The sequence below is a fragment of the Cervus elaphus genome, chromosome 26 (assembly GCF_910594005.1).
Source record: "Cervus elaphus chromosome 26, mCerEla1.1, whole genome shotgun sequence".
Taxonomy (NCBI): Eukaryota; Metazoa; Chordata; class Mammalia; order Artiodactyla; family Cervidae; genus Cervus; species Cervus elaphus.
The window spans coordinates 13657640-13684148 of NC_057840.1; the positions used below are offsets into that span (position 1 = coordinate 13657640).

The 26509-nt window shown below is 34.7% G+C and overlaps 1 protein-coding gene across 5 annotated transcripts in view; it reads right to left on the reverse strand.

Moving 5' to 3' along the window:
• PTPRK (protein tyrosine phosphatase receptor type K) overlaps positions 1-26509 on the reverse strand; it is a 602016-nt gene that overhangs the window by 14165 nt on the left and 561342 nt on the right. For 2 of the 5 annotated variants that reach the window (XM_043888550.1, XM_043888549.1), the window contains exons 15-23: positions 21957-22117; positions 20139-20174; positions 14643-14827; positions 12862-12949; positions 11681-11757; positions 8947-8983; positions 7290-7387; positions 6743-6859; positions 710-864 (exon numbers count right to left, since the gene is read on the reverse strand). In XM_043888550.1, the coding sequence (XP_043744485.1) occupies positions 710-864; positions 6743-6859; positions 7290-7387; positions 8947-8983; positions 11681-11757; positions 12862-12949; positions 14643-14827; positions 20139-20174; positions 21957-22117 (954 nt within the window). Of the gene's footprint in view, positions 1-709; positions 865-6742; positions 6860-7289; positions 7388-8946; positions 8984-11680; positions 11758-12861; positions 12950-14642; positions 14828-15904; positions 16247-17123; positions 17136-20138; positions 20175-21956; positions 22118-26509 lie in introns of those variants that run through there. The other 3 variants (XM_043888551.1, XM_043888552.1, XM_043888553.1) reach the window with 2 other exon arrangements.

The window sequence follows — 26509 nt, forward strand, 5'->3', positions numbered from 1 at the left end:
GAAGGGACAGTATTTGGGAATGGTGTGCAGCATTTAGGAAAAGCTTTTCAGATTCAGTATACATTTTTCTATTCATATCTCAAAATGAGGCCATGTAATTTGCTTTTAGTGTCTCTGAGTACTTGTTTTAAGAGAAGTTTCTAATCAGAAGAAAGTCTGGATAATAGTCACATTTTTCTGGCATATTATGCTGAATTTTACTAATGTAGTTTTCAAAGTCCTCTGAGGGATGGCTTTTAAAAAAAATTCTTAAAGTAGCTGTTTTACAGCACAAATTCTTGTAATTTAGGCCATTTAATAACTTTGTATGCCTCAAATTTAGTTTTAAAAGCTAGGCTTCTATTAAAATTTACTAAATTGGCAAGAAATATCTGGCTTTATTTACTATTCCATACTACATAGGCTTTTGCAAAAGTGATTAAAAAATAACCCACAACACACATGTAGATGTTGCCACTAAAAGGCAGAGCTTCTACATTCACAATTATGGACAATACTACACACATTAAGATGAATGTATTTATTTCTGAAGTTTCTTTCATATTCTCCTTAGAAGCTAACTTGTATTTTATTGCTGTTTTACCTTAACTGTTAAACTTGCAAACTGGAACCTTGTAAGCATGCATTAGTTTTTGTGTTTGCAAGCTTTGTTTGGATACTTTAAAAAAGCCGGCTGCACAAAGTCAATGTCAGTTGGACCACCACTCACCTGCAATGCACAACGATGGGGCCAGCGCTGGGAGGGTTGGAGAATTTGACCCGCCGGATGAAGGAAAGAAGGCCGGTAGCATGGTAGGGTACTCCATGGTCAGGCCAGCCAGTGAAATGGAACTGTTTAACTTCACGGATCTCATTGTATCCTCTCTGTGCAAAGACATAAAGAAGTGTTTTCAAGGACCAAAATAGAGCCTTTAAAAGACAACCATGGGTACTGGACCTGACCGACAATGAAAAAAAATAAGAAATTTATCAAAGATACTGCTTTTGCTGAAAAAGGATGCTGACATGGCCTAGGAGCTTACCTTTATTTTCAGACAACTGTCAAAGAAAGAAAATAAGAAGTCTTGCTCAGTTCTGTAAGTCTGGGTAAATTTTATTTACCTTGACAGTCTGTTCCTTATTTGGAATGACAACACATAAAATGATTAGGGGAAAAGGAAGAAATGGGAAGTTAAAATGCTGCCCTGTTGACCCACAACGCACTGAGTTCTCAAGTGGAGTATAAAAGCAACTTTCTGCTTCTCACCTTACAAAGAGATTTTAATGCCTTGCTTATCCATGTTGAAAATGGTTTTGAAGCATGGCATGTAGGGATTTTCCAGAACAGTGCTACTCTAGATGGGTTTGTAAAAATATACAGACAGCTAAACTGTTCTTTGGCCAGACTATTTTCTTAGCTCTGTGAAATAAATCAGCACACAGAGGATTATTTATAGCAACAAAAATACAAACTGAAAGAAGCAAACATCCATTGCTGTGCCTTTCTCCTATTGGGTTAATTTTTAGAGAAACCTTTCAATGCGCATTTCAAACTCTTCCCTTCCTTTTTGTTTAAAGAAGCCCATAGATTGCAAGAACAGCACTTGGAGAACTCAGATGAGATGCTGCAGAGTTTATTTTTAAGAATCCACATTTGTGGCCCTCCAAGCCCCACTATAGTCTATATATTTACAACTCTACTATGAACTCTGTGAAATCGCAATCTCACTTGTTCCTCAGAAAAGGTAGAAAAAATTTCATGAAATAAATGAACTAAATGAGAAATTTTAATTCCATCCTAAATTATCACCAAAGCCTTGGAAGCCAGTGATCACATCTTATAATTCTTTTTCTTTCCTGTTCCGAGTACAAAACCCCACACAAAGCAGGGCTCAACAAGTAAGTATAATAATGACAATGATAAAAATCACTATGAAATCATGCAAACAAAATCACTTTCTTAAGTACTTTTGAAGTCAACTTTACTGAGGAAGGCCATACATTGTTCAAAGATCATCTCCTCAGCATTGATCCTTTTGCTGGAGTTGCTGTAAGGGCCTTGCTCTCTTTAGAAAATTTTAATATCTGGCAGTACATGTTTTCTTATTATTCATTTTGCTTAAACTTTCCTGAATAATTTTCAAATATATAGATTTTTTAAAAATCACTCTTTTCCAGTGTTTCTTTATATAAGGAAAATAAATTGAAAATAAACCCTAAAAAAAAAAAAACCTTAATAATGCTATAACTAGTATTGTATCAACTCCATAAGGAGTTATTAATGCCAAGTATTCCCATTCTGGGACATGGGGCATGTCTCCATTTATTCATATCTTAGTCTGTGTCCTTCAACACATTTGTAATGGTTTTATTCACTTAGGACCTGTTTCTTTCTTGCTAAATATATTTATAGATACTTCAGAGGGCTTCCCAGGTTGCTCAGTGGTGAAGAATCCGCCTGCAATACAGGGGATGTAGGTTCAACCCTTGTGTTGGAAATATCCCCTGTAGAAGGAAATGGCAACCCACTCCAGTATTCTTGCCTCGAGAATTCCATGGACAGAGGAACCTGGTGGGCTACAGTCCATGAGGTCACAAAGAATTGGACAACAGCAAGAACAGATACTTAAGAATTTTTATTATTATGAAAGGGATTTTTAAAAATCTATATCTTTATTAATAATATAATGAAAATATATCTTGAATTCAGTTCAGTTCAGTTCAGTCGCTCAGTCGTGTCTGACTCTTTGCAACCCTATGAATTGCAGCACGCCAGGCCTCCCTGTCCATCACCAACTCCCGGAGTTTACTCAAACTCATGCCCATCGAGTCGGTGATGCCATCCAGCCATCTCATCCTCTGTCGTCCCCTTCTCCTCCTGCCCTCCATCTTTCCCAGCATCAGGGTCTTTTCCAATGAGTCAGCTCTTCGCATGAGGTGGCCAAAGCATTGGAGTTTCAGCTTCAGCATCAGTCCTTCCAATGAACACCCAGGACTGATCTCCTTTAGGATGGACTGTTTGGATCTCCATATCTTGAATTAGTCACTTAACTAATTTTGATTTTCTTTTTTTAAATATTCTAACTAGCTTTTTTTGTATAAAATCATTACACCTTAAAACAATTGCACCCTTTTTAATAGTTTTGCCATTTATTCCTTTTGCTATCTTATTTAATTTCCTAGAGCTTCCAAAAATGTTGGACACTAGTGACCATGATTATCCACATTGCATCTCTGATTATATTAATAACTGTAAGGCCTCTAGTTTTTCACTCCTTCATATGTATGCTACTGGTTATTGTTGAAACAGCTTTATCACGTTTAGGGAGTCTCCTTATTTTTTTCTAATATAATTGGAGTATTACTATAAATGTCTTTTAAATAAAATTAGGTGCATTACAATATGTATTAATGAAATCACAGGATTTTGTTCCTTTAATGCACTGAGATAATGAAATATTCTTTTAGATTTCCTACCACAGTTGTAAAATCTTTAAATCTTAAAAAAGCAATCATGATAAATCATGTAATGATCTTTTCTTAATTCACTGCTGGATTCACATTTTCAGTATGTCCTGAATTAAACTGTATGTGTGTATACTTGAGAAAGAGAAACAGGGAGAGATCTAAAAAGAGAGACAGAGAAGAGCTTAAGAGAGTCCTGTCTTTATGTGGTTCTGTTATCACAGTTCTGCTAGCTTTTAAAACATATTTAGTTGGTTTTAATGGTTTTTCTATGGCCTAAATAGTTTGATTAACTTAGGCATTAGCTATTCATTAGTTATTCTTTAGAGGTTAAAGACACCTCAATTATGAAACCATAATGCAATTTTAATGGCAAATTTCAACACTCTTATTTTCTTTTACCAGCTGTTCAGATCCCGAGCTCTCCTTGGGTTAAATACTGGAAATAATTATTTGCTAGAATTTCATTGTATCTAGACTAAGATCTGTCTCTAAATTCACACATAATATAACTTTCTTAATAGCAGCTATAGCTATAGTTCTGTCCCTTTTGTGTTATCCAGTGTTACATATTTTGTTTTGATGGCTCTTCATTTGGAATTGACAAGTGGTTTAGTTACTTTATTGATCATTTCAGGGAAATGGCTTTTTTATTAAATTTATTCTTTTTTGTCAGTGTCTCGTTTTTATATTTATATTTCCCTTTGTTTTACTGACTTCCCCCTGATTTCTAGTTTAACTGTTTTTTTTACAAGATTTTAGGCTATCTTTCAAGATAGAAATCACGTTTGATTATATATTTTTCTCCTAACTTGTGGAATATTTTGATATAAAATTATTTATCATCATAATATATTTTTAGTTCTGAGGCAATTGTGTTTCAGTCACTCAGTCGTGACTGTTTGCGAGCCCATGGACTGAAGCATGCCAGGCTTCCCTGTCCTTCACCATCTCCCGGAGCCTGCTCAAACTCATGTCCATTGAGTCGGTGATGCTATTCAACCATCTCATCCTCTGTCATCCCCTTCTCCTCCTGCCTTCAATTTTTCCCAGCATCAGGGTCTTTTCTAGTGAGTTGGCTCTTCACATTGGAGGCAATAGTTCATTCAAAGATTATTCATAAGAGGCCTTTGGTGATTTCTGAGCCTAATTTGGGGAGTCGCTGGTCAGTGATTTGTTGTTATTTTCCACTGGATTTTGGAAACATCTTGAATTTTTATTATGTATTTAAGTTTCCTTTATAACTAAGTTTGTGATTGATTTCTTTTTAACTTTATATTTTATATTGGAGTATAGCCGATAAGAGGCTTCCCAGGTGGTGCTAGTGGTAAAGAACCTGTCTGCCAATGCAGGTGACATAAGAGAGGTGGGATCAATCCCTGGGTGGGGAAGACCTCCTGGAGGAGGGCATGGCAACCCACTTCATTTTGTTGCCTGGAGAATCCCATGAACGGAACAGGCTGGCGGGTTACAGCCCATAAGGTCATAGAGACTCGGACACCACTGAAGTGAATTAGAACGCACACATAGCTGATGAGCAATCTTATGATAGCTCCAGGTGGACAGCAAAGGCATGATTGACTTTTCATAAGTTATAAGAAGAATGTATATTCCAAATTCTCTCTTTCAATGATAATGGAATACAGCTATTCATTAAATCATGCTTGATGGTTCTTTTCTTGAAATCTCCTACATCTTTGCTCATTTATTCTGCTTGATTTGTCCAAGAAATTTTTATACATACTTTATAAATGTGATAATAATAATTATATATATATACAGTCCATGGAATTCTCCAGGTGAGAATACTGGAGTGGGTAGCCTTTCCCTTCTCCAGGAGATCTTCCCAACCCAGGAATGGAACCCAGGTCTCCCTCATTGCAGGTGGATTCTTTACCAACTGAACTATTAGGGAAGCCCATGAAGTCAACTGTAGTTTAAATAAATTTCTTAGGATAGGTGCATGGAAGGTAAAATTTGTGGTCAAATGATATCAATATTCTAAAATTCTGCAGATAAAACATTGCTTTACTGATTTACAGAGAGCTTGTGTGCATGTGTGCTAAGTCGCTTCAGCTGTGTCCAACTCTGTGCGACCCTATGGACTGTAGCGTGCCAGGCTCCTCTGTCCATGGGACTCTCCAGGAAGGAATATTGGAGTGGGTTGCCATGCCCTTCTCTAGGGGATCTTTCTGACCCAGGGATTGAACCCACGTCTCTTATGTCTCCTGTATTGGCAGGCGTGTTCTTTACCACTAGCGCCACCTGGGAAGCTGGAGGGCTTATGGCAATTTAAATATGATCAGCAACACATGAAAATATGTCTCATCATACCCTTAAAATCAATGAGGATTATTATTCTTTTTCTAAAAGCGCTTGCTGATTTGAAAGTAAAAAATGGTATACCAGCACATCAGGTGAAACATTTTCAATAAGCATGCTAGCAGTTGCTTTTTGTGGGGCAGAGATTCTAGTATTTCCTTTATATTTATATTAAAGCTATGAGTTAAGAATATTAAATAATCACAATTTCTTTATTGTGTGTGCATCTTTTAATTAAAATTTTTTGATACAGATAACTTTATACTTTTGTGTGGTCAAAGTTATTAAACTTTTCTGTAACAATGTATGTTATCGCTTTTATGTCTTACTTTAGTTCTCTCACACTGCCCACTAGCTTCAGTCTTTCTGAACCTGTTTAAAAAAAAAGTCAGATCATGTTACTCCTGGGCTCATACTCTCCAATGGCCGGCTACTTTTACCTTTCATACAAACTAAAATCATCACAGTGGCTCACAAAACCTCACTTATCTGGCTCTGTGATTTCCCTGACTTTAAATCATATTTCTTTCCCTCTCACTTACCTATCTCTCAATATCCTAGACTCCAGTATATTTCTCACTGCGACAGGAATATCATGCCTCTAAGTCTATGAAATGAGTGTTCCCTCCATCAGGAATATTCTGCCTGGGACAACCTCCCTGGGATATAACCCTTCCATGGGATATATTACCCTTCCATGGGATATATATTACTCTCTCCCGCACTTCCTTCAAGCCTTTACTCACATGTTACTTTTTCAACTACTCCTTTCCCACAAAAGAAAGGGTTTAATATGTGTCTCAAGGTTCAGAAGCATGCCTGGTACATGTTATGCTCTCAAATAAATACTTGTGAAATGAACAAGTAAATGGATGAATTTTATAGCATCCTTAAAACAACTCTTGACAGGGATTTTAAGGAAAAAAAAAGAAAGAATTTCAGTATACTTAATTTTGTAGAAGGTTAGGGTACTTACCCTTTCCAGGGTGAATGTCCTAACTACATATTCGGCAAGTGGTTCCATTTCTACACAAGTTACTTTGAAGTCACCATAAACTTCGGTATCATCAGGCCAATACTTATAGCATTTAACCTAAATGACAAAAAGTATATATAGGTCAACCTAAATATATAACACACATTAACCAAGATGATTTAATTTCAGTGATAACTCTTCAGGTCATAGTTAAAAGATGGTTTAAAAATCCATAAATAATAAAAAAATCCATAAATAAAAGAATCTGTAACAATAAATAGAAAGATTTTGTGTACTCTCTTAAAAACATAGAAGCCTGACTATGCAACTAGATTCTAACATAAAATCAAAGCTTATTTACTTTACTAAGTGAGAAATCAAATCATTTCTTAGCAATCAAAGACTCACTTAGGAGCACTCAGTTGAAATGCTATGCCTAAGAAATTTTTTCAAACAATTAAATGGTATTCTATTCTAAGTGTATTATGTTTTGCTGTTCAACTTATACTGGTATTTTATAACACACGGGGTGTTTTTTGCCTCTTACCCGGCCAACTTCAACTAAATTTGTGACCATCACAATGCATGCAGACTGCTCTTGCCAGATCATTCTCCAGAAATCATACACTGTTTCATGAACTGGGCCTATAAAAAATTAATTTGAATAGTATGTTATCAGAGAAATTTTGTAGTTAAAAAGAAGTGTAGATAAGAAAAAGAACAATATAAACTAAATGAACCAAAGTAGAAAACATAAAGGTCTAGCACAAAATGTCACTAAAAGTACTTCAATTCAATTCATATCTAAATTCACACTAAAGGCAAAAAAAATAGGTGTGTACAAGTTTGCTTGCTTCAGTTTGCCTTCTGTGTTTCCAAATTCAGAAGATAGCACTAGTTTTTAGCACTTATATCTGTCTATTATTCTTGTTCTTGTTGTATAGTCATTCAGTCGTGTCCAACTCTTTGCAACCCCATGGACTGTAGCCCACCAGGCTCTTCTGACCATGGGATTTCCCAGGTAAGAACACTGAAGTGGGTTGTCATTTCCTTCTCCAGGGGATTTTCCTGACCCAGTGATCAAACTTGCGTCTCCTGCATTAGCAGGCAGATTCTTTATTCACTGAACCACCAGGGAAGCAGGGGTTATATCTGTCTCTAAGTTACGTTAATTCATCTTCATGTAAATGGGAAAATAGGAAGTCTTATGCCACCATCAACCAAACAGCACACATTACTAATTAAATATATACACATCATTTATAAACAGTGTAAGTTTAGGGGTTAATGAAGAACCATCAGATATATAAGGACATGTTCTAATTTATGCTATCATCTCTGAGCTGCAAAAGCATCTACTGGGCTAAACTTTACCCTATGCCATGAAACAAGAATATCATTTACCATGGATGATCTTTCTAACTTAAAAGAGTTTATAATTAATTAAACTCAGTATAACTCCAAAGATATATGAAAAACACTTAGAAAATGACCTCTGCAAAAACAGGAAATTAACTTTTGTTTTACTTTCCCTTTTTATAAAATAAGATGTGCAGTTTTCTCATCTGATGGTCAGTAGTCAGTTTGGGGAGAAAACTAGAGGTGGTCTTGGTATGGTCGTAAGGATACTTTTATTCCCCAATGTGCCACTCTAACAAGATCTCTTTACTTCTACTTTTCCAAGAAGAATGAACTCGACTAAGTTCCCTTCAGCCCTTTGCTATGTCTTAGCCTTGACTTGAAAAAAAAATTGTTGCAAGACAGTCCAACATCTCATTATAGCAATGTTGGCCTTGGGTACTATTACATGCCAGGCCAACAAACTCTGCTGCAAGGAAATGGGCGCCTTATATAAGATGAGATCTCAGTTGCTTTCATCAAAAAATAAGTAATTTCTCTGCCCAGCACTCTTTACTAGTGCTCTGGGACATCCGGATACCAAGAACCAAAAATCAAAGACTACCAGCAGCTTCTCTTTTACTTTTAATTTAAAAAAAAAAGCAAGGTTTAATTTATATACATTTTAAAGAGATAAAACAATCTGTATTATACAGATGAATAAAGAACAGTGTCAACTGGAAGAGCTGATTTTTTTTTTAACTCAGATCAAACTGCAAGAAAACAACAAACGGATGAATTAAGCAAGTCTGATTACTCTATTATTATTTGATTATTCTACTCTATTTAAAAAGGCAAAATTTTACCTTGAGTAGCAATGTAGTGACTTGGTCTCTGGTAGCCCTAAAATAGGAGAACAAAGTAGTCATCATTTTATATCAGTGCCAGAAATAAATGAATGAAGGCATAAAAAGAGGAAGACAACCACCTGTTAAGATTAAGTTATAGTAAAAAGTCCAGAAATGAGTAGTGAACTCATAGTTCACTTCTCAAACCTAGGTTATCTGAAAGGTAAAAATAAAACAAAAATTAAATATTTTAAGGGGTCTGATTAGAATATATATTGCACAATTCAGTTTTGCTTGCTGGGAAAGAACTTTATAGATTTTGCTTGGTTTCACTAAAATGTTTATGCCTTCATGTTACTCTTTAGTTTCATTCCTGGCAAAATTGTGTCCAAAAATATTAATTCTTATTTTATCATCCAAAAATACAACACACTGCATTACAAATGGACAACGACATATTAGAACCATAAAAAAGAACAGAACATTCCAATGTTAGAGCTGGACAATGCATGTGTGCATCAAGTCAAAGTCCTGCTGAGATTTTTTTTAGAGAATATTTCTATTCTATAATATGTTCAGGAATCTGCCAAAACTATTTTGTGTGTGCTGATAATATTAATTTACACACACATAATTATAGGTACACACATATATAGGGAAAAAAATCTTTTTAAAAAATGCATCTTATCCTGAACAAAAGGTTTAGTACTTTTTTCTTTCTTTTTATAGTGTGCCAAGAGTTTTATGTGGTTAAGCACTTGATACTGTTCCAATAAAGAAATTACTCCAAATAAAAGATAAGTTGTTAGCTGCTTTCAATTGATTTGAATTTCAATAGATCATTAGTAGCAAAAATGTTAATAGAGTTAAGCTGTGACTTTGTTGTGTCTTCAGCAAAGGGCTTTAGTAAAAGCCTGAGTTAGCAGACCATCTGGTCCTATCCAAACACCTACAAAACATTTGGTGCATACCAAAAATTCTTGATATTTGCAGGACCCTCGGGTGTGCCCAAAGTGTCCATAAGACATTTGGTCCATGCCAAAAGGTCCTTAAAAACTGTTCCTGTCCAAAATGTCCATGAGCATACTTGGTCCATGCCAAATGGTATTGGATGGCACCAAATATCAAGGACTTCTGGCATGGACCAAATGTCTCCATGGACATTTTGAAAAGGAACAAATATCAAGGATGTTTTGGTATGGACCAAATGTCTTAATGGATGTTTTGGATAGGACCAAATGTCCTGCCAGGGTCTTGACAGAAAACCAAGGTTAAACTAAATAGGTAAGAACAAGTACAAATTTGTCAGAGAACTGTTGATATTTTTATTCTAGAGAGTAGACTGTTTAGTTTTCCATATTGAATGAGAGTAAAATAATGATCAAAAATTTAACCAATATAATCAAAGACTATAGTTAATAAAATTCATTAATTCAAATATATAATGATGTCACAAAATAACTATAAAACATGAACTTGGTAAATATGATAAAATTATTTCTTATTTATAGAAATTATAAAAAGTTAGATCCGAATTATACATATATTTTGCATATCTATAAATGTATCATATATGCTGCAGTTGTTGATATTTCTATCTTTTGCCTTACAAGTAATGCAAATTTAGAATTAATTCATTTCAGGATGCCTGAACTATTTTTTTTAAATAGTGAAGTTTAATGAGTGCTTAATATGTTCTAGGCATTGTGCTAAATGATCAACATGAATTACTTCATTTAATTCTCACAATAAAATGATGAGGTTAGTGGTATTGTCATTATCTCCATTGTAAAGATGAGGAAACCGAGGGACAGAGGGATGAGCTGACATTCTTGCGATTTCCAGTGTGATTCTGAACCAAGAAATATGAACAGAGCCTGTCCTTCTTGGATGTAATACACTGCATCCTTAATATTTTATTTTATTTGATAATTACTTGCATTAAACAAAGGATATGCATGTACATATGTCAACCAAAACTGAACAGTGGAATGTATGATCAAAACAAACTTTCATTTTTATGATTCAATATATATGTGTGATATGTGTATTTCACAAATGCAATTTTGTAATTATTTTGCCTAAGTAATTTTAATACTTTACAAACCAATACCACACACCACAAAATAGTGTCCCTACCCATTTTTAACATCAGAAGTCAGATGTAATGAAGTAAAATTTCAGAAATACTAATACACATCATACTATCCAGCTTCTCACATATGTTTAGGGAGGGGTAGGATAAAAGCCAGAAACAGAAACCATCAACAAATAAAACTCGAGTACATAATAAATTGTCAAAAGCTAAAAATGACCCTGCTTTTCTAAACATAGAAAAGGGAGGGAGGTAAAATAGATCTTTACACATGTAAAGGAGTTACAAAAAAATGAACATAGATATACTATATGAGGCTAGTTAGGTGATGCATGCAGAGAGAACTAGTAGTAAGCATTAGTAAAAACTGTGATAAGAGTAGTCACATTAAATGTTTATAACAGGTGCTGTTATTTACAGATAGTGGTACTTACATCCCTGTACAGCCAAATCTACAGCCCAAACCAAAGTCAGGTGTGAAAGGAAGCACAACAACGTCAGTAAGTACTAGGACGCAGAACAAAGAAAAGTGTACAGTTTGTTCTTTATTTTAAAAAGCTAGCAATCACTTTATAGGTAATAACAAGGAAAAGATTTATATATATACATATATATATAAGCCAATAAATTGGGCATACTGCAGGTAAAAATACTTACATCTATGTAGTTGGCATTAATGTAATCTGAAGATGGATCGTCCTCAACAGGTTGCAGAATTACTCTGGAGTGATCATCTGAGATTTTTAAAGGATGAAGTAACAGCTATTAAATTTCCCCCCTTTTTTGAGACAATGACCCTAGTAGAAACTTAAAATAATTCAGTGGTTATAAACAGATTATCCATAATATACTTCCAAAATTTCCTTGGATACTAGTCATATGAAAAAATGCAAGAACTTTAATGAGCTCATTACTTATTTTGATGATAATATTCTGTTAAGAAAGCTTCAATGACTAGCATCTTCATAGTTAGGAAATTTTTAGTAGACATGATAATAATGTCTGATAAATCATCATTTGAGTCATAAATTTTTCTGAATTGCTAAACTTGCCTTAACTCCTAATTTTGCTTGTTAGGCATGATTTTAAATGGGTGGGATCTTTTCTCCCTGTACTTTACAGCAAATGGGCCACAGAATTAGGGAGTGAATTTCGAAACCTTAGTCTCAACTTATTTTGTGAGAGTTATGGTTACTCTCACAAAGGTTAAACTGATGTATTCAAAAGAGAGTGTAAAATAATTTAAATTGAGAATAAAGTAGTCTAAGTAAAATCATCAGCTAGTTACAAGCTAAACAATCTGTCACTCTTCTTACTGCTCCTATGGTTCCATATGATAATTTATTTATCTCATGAATACATCTTGAAGACTTAATCAGGAGGAAGTCCCTAATGATAAATAACTTGGAGTAAACGGGACTCAGGCACTGACTCCAAGAAAGGAAACAAGGTATATGGAAGGAATAACACTCCCACCTTGAATGTGTCTGGTGGAAGAGTTATAGTAATTTAGCAATGAAAAAAATCCTTCATATTCATTGTCCTAATATTTTCAGTTGTTAATGACACCTCCAGGCATTTATATGCAAACATAAAATTCAGCAGGACATTATCATCACAAGATGAAGAATCTGAGTCAATTAATGCGGTTGATGACAATTTCAGAATTGCTGCCAATATCCAATGCTGTTATAATATGAAATAGGTTACTTTATAAACAGACTGCCATCCTCTGGGATTTTTTTAAAGTTTAAAACCATAGGAGGAGTAATTGCAAATTTACCCTTTATCTTCTACACATGGTTTTTACATTTATCAAGAATCATAAGAGAACTTACATGCTATAATGTTTCCATATCTGTTTTTTGCTCTATTTTGATCTTTTTTAGCTACATCCCAAGACGCTGACTGTCCTTCAAAGAAGCTCTAGGAAAAAGCACAATTAACACGCACACTGAATTTAATTCCTTTCCTTGAATCAAGTCTGTCTGTTTTAAAGACTAAAATAGTAAAAGTCACTTTCTCAGGGAGGAAGGGAGTCCTACAGCAGTAAACAATCAATTTTCAGACCTCAAAGCTTGTTTGCTGGACTCCTACTTGTTCATCTTGGATTGGACTGAGTTCAAATTGAGGACAAGAAACTACTTTAGGGGGGAAAAAGTAGGGGGGAGAGCCTTGAAAGTATTTCAAATTTAACATCACTGCAATTTTGTGAGATGGAAGTAGAGAAAGCATCAGAGACTTCAAAACTACTTTTAATGAGCATCTTTCAAAAATATGCTTCCTTTAGCATTTCTGACAGGACAAAGAAAACCAGTTTTCTCCCATAATTATTCATTAAATCGTGTGCAATACATCACATTTTAGTTTCTTTGAAGATCATGAAAAGGACTCAGTCTCCACAACAAGAGACCGTATGAAAATTAAAAAGAGTCACCATCTCCAAGATTCTTGGAACAGATGAATTTGTTGATTGGTTTAATTACCATATGCAGCAATTTAAAGTATGGGTATAGATATCTTTTTGCAGAAAAATTTAAACTTTGCTCAACGCAAGAAATGGGGTCTTCAAAGAGCCAATGGTCTTTGAAGCAAGGTACACAGGAATACACAGGCAATGAACAACAAGATAGTTCTGACAGAATATTGTAATTCCTTGCACTATTTTGTCACCACAGCATTGTGTTCCCAGCGTATATCTAAAACTGATATTCAAAATTCAAAAATAATTTCATTCACTCCCTAACTAAGGTATAACAAGTAATCTGTAAATAAAAGGAGATGTTTAGAAGATTCCTTATGAAGTTAGATGCATTATATTTTAGGTGGTCTTTCAAAGTAAAATACTCCTTGGCTTCTTTCATTTTAACTGTGCGTGTATGGTGGTGAAGATACTTTCTTCTACACCCCAGAGTGCCATTTCTCAGTAAGTGAAAAGTAGCAAAAGAACTATTCCCTTTTTGCTATATTATATACATTGGGATGTTTAGTTAAATAACTTCCTCTGTAGTATAATCTTGTTGTTTTAGTTTGGGTAGGAAGGGGAAATAAGGATGCAAGAATTTCCCACATCCTTTTTTGGGCTGCTTTTTGTTGTCTGAATTTGCAGTACTGTTTTTCTTCCCAGCCACCCTCAACCTATAATCCTCAAAACAAAATTCAGAGTGACAAGGAGCACATTTAGCACACATAGCTTGATCTTATTTTCAACAAAGGGTCAACACGCAAAAAGGCAGACAAGTGTCCACTGCTTAGGTCATTCAATTGGCAGAAACTGCAATGGTACACCAGGACTCAAGGTATATTGCTATGGATTTTTGAGTGGGGAAAACAGAAGGTCTAACAAACTGGTCTCTAGGTAGCACAGTAAAAGAAATTATGAAATCCAACATTATTTATTAAAATGAATTTTGACCCAGCTATACCCCCAGGAAGTATCCTTTTCTTTCAATCCATCTACATCCTTCTCCTCGAATGCCCACTTGATTGTTCACAGACAAAGGATTAGAGGGTCTACAGAGTATTCCAGGACTTGCTATGTAAATGGGAGGAAAAGGTGTTCAATTCTGCTGAGTATCATGGTTAGAAACAAGATTCAACATAGTATTGAAACTTTCACCTCATATTCCTCTTTGAACCCATAGCTGTCTGACGTCTTCATGAGATTAATGTGCTGCAGTAAGTCGGCTACCCTGATGGCGGGGTGCAGCTGTCCCGTCTGGTAAGGGGATTCTGTCCCCTCACACAGGTAGCGAGGTACATCAAGGAGGCGACTGGATTCTGCTGTAGCACTGTGGTTCTCATCTGCCATGTTTCAGATTCCAGAAGATTAAAAAAAAGACAAAGTTACCTTGTTTAATATATATCTATGCAAAGCAGATTTTAAGATCTTATGATCTTTCTGATAATAGGAGGAAGAAAGAAATATAGTGCAGACCTAGGGCAGCATCCCTATAAAGACAAAACCTTTTACTCCAGGTAGGAGGTCAGGGCATATTATTAATATGTGTATATAAGCAAGACAACAGATGCTGTGAGATGTAGAGAAACAGCTGATCCACTTTAAAGAAGTGTAAGTGGGAGATTTTGCTGAGTTCTGACTTTTTTCTTGTATCTGCAGTCATAGCAGTATATTGTGGGACGAGAAGATCAAGTTGTCAATTGGAGAGGTGTTTTCATTGTTGATTAAACTGAACAAATTCTTTCCCATCCATATCCCAACCTCCCAATAGGCAACCCATCCCCATTGTAGTCCTACTATGCCCTTCCACCTGGGACTTTTTACCATGAAACACTCCAGACTCAGAAACTTGAACATTTTACAGAATCAGCCCATGGCCCAGTACGTCTGCTAGCCAGGTTACATGTGCATTTACACTTCATCTCTACTCCCCTGGTTTATTATTATAGCTGTATTTTTTTATTGCTGATACATTTTGACTCTTCTGGTTACTGTGTACAAGAAACCTTGGTTTGTCTCTGGGACAAAATGTTTAGATTCTTCTGGAATTCCTCCATGGCCCATCTTGGCTGAGTTACATAGCGCCTGCTTTATGTTCCCATGGCCTTCTGTTCTCCTACATTCATTTCACTTACAATGTATTTTAATCATTTATTTCCTGATCTCTTTTTCTAACTAAACTCTAAATGCTTAGCATGTAGAGACAAGAGTCATATTTTTCTTTTTATTCTTAGTGCCTGGTAAAAGCAGTCACTCAATATTTCAATATTGCAATGAATCAATTAGTTACAAATCCATTAAATCCCTCACCACCCACATTTAAGTGCAGGCCCCATCCCAACTATGTTGTTAGCTTAAAATGAAAAGAAACTCTTAAGTCTCTGTCATAAGAAGGAAGAAAAGAGCAAGAACATTTTACCTCTGAAAAATAAATATTATTTTAATGACCACAGTGATAATCATTACAGCGAGAAGAGGCATGCTTATAATGATCACATTTAAACTTACCATCTTCAAAAAAACAAATGTTTTAAGGGGTGTTACTTTGGCAAACATTATAGTGCCATACTCATTAACAGAAAAGAAAGTACACTCTTAGGGAAAATTTTGTTTTAATGATACTGCATACTGTAGAGAACGATATTTAGTTAACAGTTAAACATATTTCAAGTGCTGGTACATTTGCCTGTTCTATCACCAACTCTACAAATAGGATATGGCAAAAAATGAATTGTTGTCCCCATGATAAACACTTTTTCTTCCTGGAGAAGGAAAAAAAAAAAAGAAAAAGAACCCCACAATCAGATTTGTGTGCTTCTATAATTTAGCTTGATTGCATTTACTTTACTTTCTCTTACTAGGCTGAACGTAGTTTTTTCTTTTGCATTTACTTATAAAAGTCCACATTGAATTAAAAAAAAAAATTCGGTTGGATTCTGTTGTGACCTAAAAATACCTAAACGAATTAACGCTTTTTACTCTGGTTTCCCACCCCTCTACACACAAACATTTGCTAGCAACCATGATTCATGAGCGTTTACTATTTTTTCTATGAGACAACACTCAATTGGTCTACCTTTGCTACAATACTGCAATCAATAGACTGACATTAAGAAATATACATCTCCCCTGGAAAATTAAATCCAGAAGCCACTGATCGGGGCACTATCACAGAATATACAGCTTAGGATAAGAAGTAAAGAGAACAGAATGTTAGGAAGGCAAAATGCAATCATCCAAGCTGGAATAGAGGTAGTAAGTGCTCCGAGAAGCAGACCAGGAGCTTACATTGTACTTGTTGGAGCAGTGGAATATTTACATTTGTAAAAGGCTCAGTAAGAAACAGAGGACTCATCTGTATTCCAGATCTTACACGATAACGTCTCCATATGAAGTAGACAGTGCCTTTTGTTTTGCATTAAGCTTTAATACAGTGGTACAATGAGCAGTATTTTTTAAAATAATCACACGTGAATTATTAATATCTATACATTTCTACCTCACCTCATTGAATTACCTAACAATGCGACTACAAGCAAGAGTCCATGTGCTAATTATTATCCTTACTACACATTTAAGAATAACTTTAAATATTTCTTTGATGGAAATGTCTTCTAGAGTTCTTTGCAATACACTTACCAGTAATAGGGACTTTAACCCAATGCAGCAGTAAAACACAAAAAAACAAAAATATGAATCAATACAAAAGTTTCTGACTTCTTTTGAAATCAGTAAGCAGGTATTAATATCAAGCAATATTTGAAGTGATTTCAAAAATTGCTTTATAAGTACAAAATCAACTGGATGCAAAACAACTATAAACACGGTGATTCCAAGAATGATGAAAAATGCAACAAATCATTTCTAAATTTGGTATGATTAATAAGTTATTTAGCTTTCAAAGAAGAAATATAAAAAATATTAACCAGCTTGACTTACAAAATGAAATAAAATGCACCATGATTGTTTAAATGAATAGATTTATAACTCTGTTGTGTTAACTCTAGCCTTCCTTAAAAATAAATACCCTCTTTCATGGGGAAAATTATTAAAATAATATTTTAAACTTTATACATTATCACTTTCTCTTTACTAACCTCTGTGGAGAAGGTATGGTAAGAATTATTATATCATTTTATTGAAGGGGAAGCAAAGACATTTTTCATGAATATTTTCATGAGTTCATATTTGTGAGTTCACAAGAGGACTGAGACTTATTAGACCCAATTCTACATGTCTTTGAATATTACCATAATGAAATTTTAACAGTTAAGTAACTATCTTTTTCCTTGAATTTTTAATAACTTCATTGAATTTAACTTATGAGCTTGATGCTGACCTCATTCTACAGTGCTCAACAGAAGATGACATTTTCAGAGGAATTTGATGCCTCTCAAAGACCATGATTCCTGGCTTCTCCCTATATGATCAGGCCATCCTTTGGGGTAAACTCCCTAGCTCACTTCCCTGCCCTTGTTGCTGAGAATATCAAAGGAAGAGTGCAGTCAGAGACAGAAAAAACTGACTTACAGATTCTTTTAGAATATACCTTTGTATTATAAAATTTTAACTTTTAATAACTATTTTAGTCAAAAAGGTATATTTTACTTAACTGACTTAGTTGTATTGTTCTAACATATTTTGAAAATATAATTAAACACTGAATACATTGATGATAAAAATATGTGTAAACTGATGTCTTATGTTCAAAGAAATTTAAATATAAAGTATGAGAACTGGGAATTTTAAAGGTACATTTATCTGGCAATTTCTACATTTCTCTGATTAAATCTTAAATGTTAGAAGCATGGGGGACAAACTGATAAGACAACTGGTGAACGTACAAGCCAGCTGGTCGTGAATCATTGCTGTGTAATTAGTCAAGGGACAGAGTACAAATCGAAATGAAACTCATTGCATTCTTAAATATACTGTAAAAGATTTATTTAATTTTACAGCTGAAACGGCCTTATTTATTAGTAGCAATACTAGCTGTCTTAGATGTTACATACTGGTAGTGCTAGGTGCTCAGTCGTGGCCAAGTCTGCGACTCCATGGACTGTAGGCCGCCAGGCTTCTCTGTTCATGAAATTCTCCAGGCAAGAATTCTGGAGTGGGTTGCCATTTCCTTCTCCAATGTAGTGGTAAATCTTGACTTAATGTAAATTTTTTGAAAGATAACACTTATCATGTAAAGTGCATATAGAATGCAACACTCCATTATTAATACTGTTGCAATTTTACCTGCATTTATAAATTCTTAACTAAGACAAAACTAAAGCAAATGCACAAATGCCTAATGTTTACTTGGAAATGTATTCTTTAGTTGTTATAAAATTAGGAGGATTTAGAAAAATCCCTTTAAATCAGCTATATTTTATATATATACACTAGCGATTCTGGTAGCACTGGCCCCTGAAATGTGTACATTTGGATTCATTCTACTAACTTGCATATATAAACATTAATCAGAAAAGGAGTGCGTCAAGGCTGTATATTGTCACCCTGCTTATTTAACTTATATGCAGAGTACATCATGAGAAACGCTGGGCTGGAGGAAACATAAGCTGGAATCAAGATGGCTGGGAGAAATATCAATAACCGCAGATATACAGATGATACCACCCTATGGCAGAAAGTGAAGAGGAACTAAAAAGCCTCTTGATGAAAGTGAAAGAGGAGAGTGAAAAAGTTGGCTTAAAGCTCAACATTCGGAAAACTAAGATCATGGCATCTGGTCCCATCACCTCATGGGAAATAGATGGGGAGACAGTGGAAGCAGTGTCAGACTTTAATTTTTTGGCTCCAAAATCACTGCAGATGGTGATTGAAGCCATGAAATTAAAAAACGCTTACTCCTTGGAAGGAAAGTTATGACCAACCTAGATAGCATATTAAAAAGCAGAGACATTCCTTTGTGAACAAAGGTCCGTCTAGTCAAGGCTATGGTTTTTCCAGTGGTCATGTATGGATGTGAGAGTTGGACTGTGAAGAAAGCTGAGTGTAGAAGAATTGATGCTTTTGAGCTGTGGTGTTGGAGAAGACTCTTGAGAGTCCCCTGGACTACAAGGAGATCCAACCAGTCCATCCTAAAGGAGATCAGTCCTGGGTGTTCATTGGAAGGATTGATGCTGAGGTTGAAACTCCAATACTTTGGCCACCTCATGGAAGAGTTGACTCATTGGAAAAGACCCTGATGCTGGGAGGGATTGGGGACAGGAGGAGAAGGGGATGACAGAGGATGAGATGGCTGGATGCCATCACCGACTCGATGGTCATGAGTTTGAGTAAACTCCGGGAGTTGGTGATGGACAGGGAGGCCTGGTGTGCTGCGATTCATGGGGTCGCAAAGAGTCAGACATGACTGAGGGACTGAACTGAACTGATATATTCATAGTAAGGGTCCTTGTACTCACTCCAAATCGAACAGAACCAAGAATTAAAGGATAAGTTGTTTTAAAAAAGTATACCCAACTAATTTGAAATGCACTAGATCTAATTGGGCTGATCACAATGGCTCTCTTTGGTAAAATCAGGACTATACTTTCAAAATCAAACTGCTTCCTGCAGTGTAAATACCGTGAGGACAAAGCTGTGACCCATGCAAGGAAGTGGGGTCCATGCAGAAAAGAGGGCAGAGAGTCAGGGCCTCACCTAACACGGCGGTCGGCACGAGCGGATCACTGGGCACTGCAGGAAAACACAGCTCATGAAGGAACACATTGCCCTAAAGTCGTATTTCATATTCTTTTTTCCTTTAAGATAGACTCATCATTTCTTAAGAAATATAACTATTAAACTTTATTTATGACTATAACTATTAACTGTAACTTTATTACTATACTATAATCACTGCAAAGGGAACATTCTCTTTCTCAACTTGGGTTACCAGGAAAGGTGCATCTATAATTATAGTTCAGTAGTCAGTCCAATTTTAAAAACCAAGAAGATTCAACTTCAATTTATAAAGATTTTAAAATTAGGGGGAAAAAAGTGCATTTAGGTCTATCCAGTGTGAGGTACTTAGGTAATTATATTCATTCCACTTTATCTAACTTTGGAAAATAGATTTAATACTTTCTCCAAGTTCTTAAGTGTATATTTATAGATATACTGCTAAATTCAAGCTTCCTAGTAAGGTATACAGGCATTAGATAGAAAAACTTTGGAAACAAAAATCCTTTCAAATCTTTAATTGATTAATTTTTAAATCAAGTGGTTAGAGAAGCGATACATCTATACTTTTAGCAAAACTTTCAATAGCAACAATGTTTTATGTTTTTCTCTATTATTTATCTTACAGTGAAAAAAAATAGAACAGATCAGAAAGTCCTTATCACTATTAAAACTAAATATCAAAATGACTGATTATAATATCCTTAACTACTAATGTGATATAGGTATATATCAAGGAAAATCATGGCCAATAATTTTTTAAAAGTTTGCACCAAGCTGAACATTTCAGAAAAAACATCCCCTTTTGAAAAGCCATAAATGCATAAACCTACAAATACTTTATTTTCTCAGTCTTACCACTACATATTTTTATAATCTGTATTGAAAATAACACTTCTATTGTTGGCTTCTTTCCTTAGACAGTTTTTCCCAAACTGGGATCTGTGGCAAATGCCTCTGTGAACACAAGGCCTAGGATAAACACAATTTGCTTTCCTCAAGTACCAATTTCACTTAACTATTTGAAGAGACAATCAGGTAATTGAACTTAATTTTAAGTAACAAAATAAACACAGTGCTATAGAAAGGGATAAAAAAAATTCTAGAAAATTTGAAGATAAACAGTAGTACTGATGATGGGGCATTAAACAATACTTCAGAGGAACTGTTTTAGAAGATATGTCTCTATAGACAAACATTTGCAATTCTTAACACAGATGAGTGAATAGATGGATTTCACCATTCCCTGTCAATCCCTCAGTTAAGTAAACTTTTGGACTTCACACCAGATACCTAACAGTATGTAGATTTCTCTTTTCTCTGGTTAACTTTTTATTACTGAAATTCCTGAGGCATCTATAGAATAATTAAATAGAATGACTTTTCCTATGCCAATAATTCCCAGAAAGAATTATGATATTTCATATCTCAAAAGACTTAACCTTATACAATGGAAGATTCAAATATAAAACAATTATAAATTCTGACATGAGCTAATTTTATGCAGGCAATCAAATATTTTAACTTAAAGCAATCAGATTTGGTCTGAGTGGTGTATGAATGTCTCTTATAGTAATAAAATTCGTACAGTTTGAATTTAAACTAAATCCAATATCAAGACTGACAATAAGCCTTCTGATACACTCCGTAGTAATCCATATCACTTTTTCTATTTCCAGTTTCTTCTTCCACTCTCTGCCTGGTTTCCCATCACTATTCAAAAGCTAATGTGTTGAATTCAGAGAGAAATTAAATAGCTTTAAAAGTCATCAATCAAAATTTTGGTAAAGAACTTACATCTTGGACTAAAATTATGTTGGTCCATGAAGGTGATGGAAAGAGGGTCTTCTGCATGCAGAGTGCTCTGATCAGCGTAACTTCGGTCCATAGCATTGACCATATGTGTCATTTCCTGCCGGGCGTTCCCCATCGCATCTTTGCGTTTCTTAGCAAGCTTGCTGCCAAGACAAATACGGAAGGGAAACCTTAGCGTGAGGCTTGAAGAGGAACTGACACCAGCAGTAAGTATTCAGGAAAGCCCGAGCGTAAAGATATAGATTTGGCTTAGAAACTCTAAGAATATATCATAATTTCAGGAATTAAGTTTGACATCTAAGCAATATTTGTTGATTGCTATAAAATTGTTTTATTTGTCATATGGATATATTAACATTCAAGCTGTCAACCCAAATGTCTCATCATTTCTTGTATTTTATCATTACAATAAATTATCATAAAGCACAACTATACTTTATTAAAACAGTAAGTAAATGCTTCCTTAGTAGAGTTGTTCAAAGAAAAGTTAATGCTAAATTTTGGTTTTCCTTCTGGGTGATTAACACGCTTGATCAAAATTTCAGAAGATGTTCTTTGGGAATAACATGACTACTTTTTCAAGTTTATTTTATTACAGTCATCCACTTAAAATAGACAAACTCTATTCTTCACTCTTTGTCTTTTGTTCGGTAAAAATGCAATGTGTAGAATTCACATTTTAAAATATATTTATATAACATTAATACAAACCTAATCAGGAAATTTGTAGAATCAACTGCAGCTTGATAACAATGCAAACACTCAGGAATATATGGGGAAATTATGTACTTTATAAGAAAAGCACTTTGAGAAAAGTTTGGAAAGTGCTATGTAGAAGTATTATGCAAATGAATAATAAACATGGTCAGATCCTAAAAATATGTTTAGGAGCCCCATGGCACAGTGCCAACTACAGAATGGCCTTACAGATGCCGCAGAACAAATGACCCAGGAGATCTGGAAATGAGCAGAGTTACACTCTGAGCTCCTCAGACACTGACATCTTTATCTTACATATCAAGGGTGTGAAATACAATCTGGTTCGTTGTGAATGTTACACATGAAACATGCAATTAAAAAACTATTTAAGGTATATAAATATTCATCTCATAATAGTAAAAAGAAAGGGACTCTAAATACCTATAGTAGCCAGATTATGTTTCTGAGTTTATGGCAGCAGTTTAGGTGCCTTGGAAATATATTTTAGCTATTTTAAGAATAACATTTCTTAGTTGGATTATTAACAAGGGTACATTCTTCTGATTCTCATTAGTATCTGTACTAGAATAAATATACTAACATACTACAAACATGGTAAAAAAGTGATTTATTTTAGTAGTTGTGTTTATGTCCAAAAGCGTTTCCTTTAGAAAATTAATTTATTAATTTGAGAGCTACTCATGTGTAGGATATTTTTCTCTGAGAATTATAGTACTTAGCCTCAAGGATACATACCCAACAAAATCCAATATATTGACATAGCATATATGACACCTAAGTAAGATAGTCATAGAGTAAGCTTTAGGGATGGAAATGGCATTATACATTTTAGAAATAATAACAATGATAAGGACAGTATCATCAATAATAAAACAATGACAAAAGTATAACAAAAACTACCACCACCACCACTAGCACGACCACTACATCATCACAATCACCATCACCACCACCATTGTTTAGCAGCAATATTTGCTCTATTCACTGAAAGATCTCTTATCTCTTTTTTCTAGGCTAGCAGGCAAAAGCTCTGTAAAACTCCTAACAGGTTTTAGACGGAATATAAAAGTGTTGCTTCCTGTCATGAGGCATCACAAGGAAGGGTGGAGACCGTGGGGAACTGGAGAGCAATTTAGCGGGCAACTTACCTATGTGAACACTGGCATCTGATCCCAGAGTAGTTTCTAATTTTACAATTATTTTTAAAGAGAGGTCATGAATCTACATATGTATATTTTCTTATTCTTTCAAGTGGTCCTATTTTTTGGAAGAGTGTATGGGGCAAATCACACATCAGTAGGTCATAGGGTATTCTACAGCCTTCACTTTTCAAACTTAACCTCTACGGAGAGTTCCAAACTTGCCTATAGGCTATTTGTTCTTCGACCTATAATCTTCTTTTACCTCTAATATCTGGTTAACTTATAATTCTGTCCTGCCTCATCAGGGAGACTTCTCTAACTGAGCAAATACAATCTTTCTCAGACTAGGTTTCCCTGGTAGGTATTTTTAAAGCACCATGTTTTCTGCCTATAATAATACTCATCACATCATTGCAAGTATCCTTTTGTTTTTCCCACTGCGTGTTCCATGAAGGGAAGAATCCTCTGCATAGCCCTAGCGTTCAGAGCAGTGTCTGGCACACAGCAGACACTCATTAAAAACTTGTTGGAATGGATGAATGAGGTCTCTGATATGCTCGGCACTTGTCATGTGTTAACTCAATTAATTCTCAGATCAATGCACTGAAGAAGGCATGAGATTTCTAATTGTACAGATGAGTTCACTGAGGCTTAGACAAGTTAAATAACTTGCCCAAGGTTATTAATCTAATAAGCAGTAAAGAATGACCTAGTTCCAAGGCCTAAGCCCTGATACTATATCCAGTTCCTTTTTTTTAATTGTCACATTGCCATGTGTATTATAATATGAAGCAGTCACTGATCTAGGAGTTAAACATTAGTTGTTATAAATTTGAGAAGAATGTGGATGTAACACAAATGCTTTGCCATTTTAAAGTTTAAAAAAGAGTTGAAGAAATAACTTTCAATCTTTGTTTCTTAGATAAGGAGAAAGAATAAATTCATTCCTCAAAAATTCTGAGAGATTGACGTGGCTAAAAATAAGACAGCTTGAAATTTGGATTAAAAACAATGCAAAAAATCTGAAGACAGATAGTTTGAAGCAAATGGTAAAGACGTTTAAATTTTGAGGCTTTACTTTAAAATATATCATTTAAACATTTTATGATTGAGAAAAAATAAGAAGTAATGAACTTGTCAAATGCATGACAGGTAAAAGTCATGGCAATGAAGGACTTTTACTTTTCAGATTCACAAACCTTTGTTAGTAGACAGATTATGAGAGAATACATATAAAACCTTTGTTGATATCTGCCAACCATGTATTATCAGCTTTTTCTTATACCTTAATCCTCACAACAACCCTGTGAGGTAGGCTTTAATTCAGGTTATTACAAAAGAAATAAATATCATCACCAGAGTTAAGTGCTTTGATCAAGAACTGACAGTTACTATGACGATGCCAATGAATTTTTAGTTCAAAAATTACATCTGGTTTACTTTTAAATTTTACTATAATTTATTTCTACATTTCTTTTAAAATCTGTCTAATTCAGATTTGCTTCACTAGATCTGTTTAAGCAGCTTTTAAAAACCTAAGTCTGTTAAACTTTTTTTCTAATTATGATTGATAATGCCAGGAACCCTAAGTACTTCAGTAACAGTATCAAAGCCTAATACATAGTCTCGAATACAGAAATGCCACACATCTATAAAAAGGCAATCCAATCCTAATATTATAGATAAATGGATGGCTAATGGTAACATTACTGATGTTCTCATAATTAAATATTTATTGATTCCTGCATGTTTGATATTTTGTCTCCATCTGAGAAACCAGCATATATAACGTACGCTTCAGGACAGTTAAGCAGATCATTTTGCAACTACTTGAGTTTGACAGATGTGCAAATGACTTTCATTATCAAAGCAGCCAACAGCATAAACTTCTGCAGGTGGATATATGGGTGGGCTATAAAGAGGAAAAGTGCTTCATCATTGTATGAAATGGTACATTTAATTACCTTTGGCTTCATCAAACATGATTTAACAAGGATATTATGATCCATCACAATAAGCTATGTGCACTGTTACTTTACACCTGCTTATTTTATCAGATTTTAAAAAGCCAAATGTTTGTAATATTTAAACTGTTGGCAGAATTCTGTTACAGTCATTGAGACTCTCACCAAATCCTTCTGTAATGCTAACTTAAATTTACTTAGTGAAGTAAATACTGTGGGATATGTGCACCAAATACTTAATCAAAATCCTTGACTCTCAAAATTTGGTGGATCAAATATTGATCAAGCAATGACCAAGAATACTCTGTTGTATCATTCCTTTGGATTGAATGTATATGCTGGAATTTAAGGTAATAAGCTGAGAATGATTAGTGGAACAAACTGGACAACACTGTCCTTCCTCATCAAGAGTAGCATTTCATACCTAAGCATAGAAGAGCTAAAACTCTGGAACACAAGAAAGGATATGTAACACCTATTATGTTTTGTTAGGTTGACAGGCTTGCTTTTTTGGTCTTGGTTTTACAAAATCCTTGTCCTATTTAAGTCATAATAAACAAACTCAAAACTTCTTCTCTAAAAAGATTTTTTTCTTTCTTTATCATTGCCACATTATAATTCTTATCCATTCGTTTTCACCAGAGCATACTGATTGCCTACATAGCTAAACCAAAGGTGTTCTGAAGTCACAACCCATCCCAGATTCCTG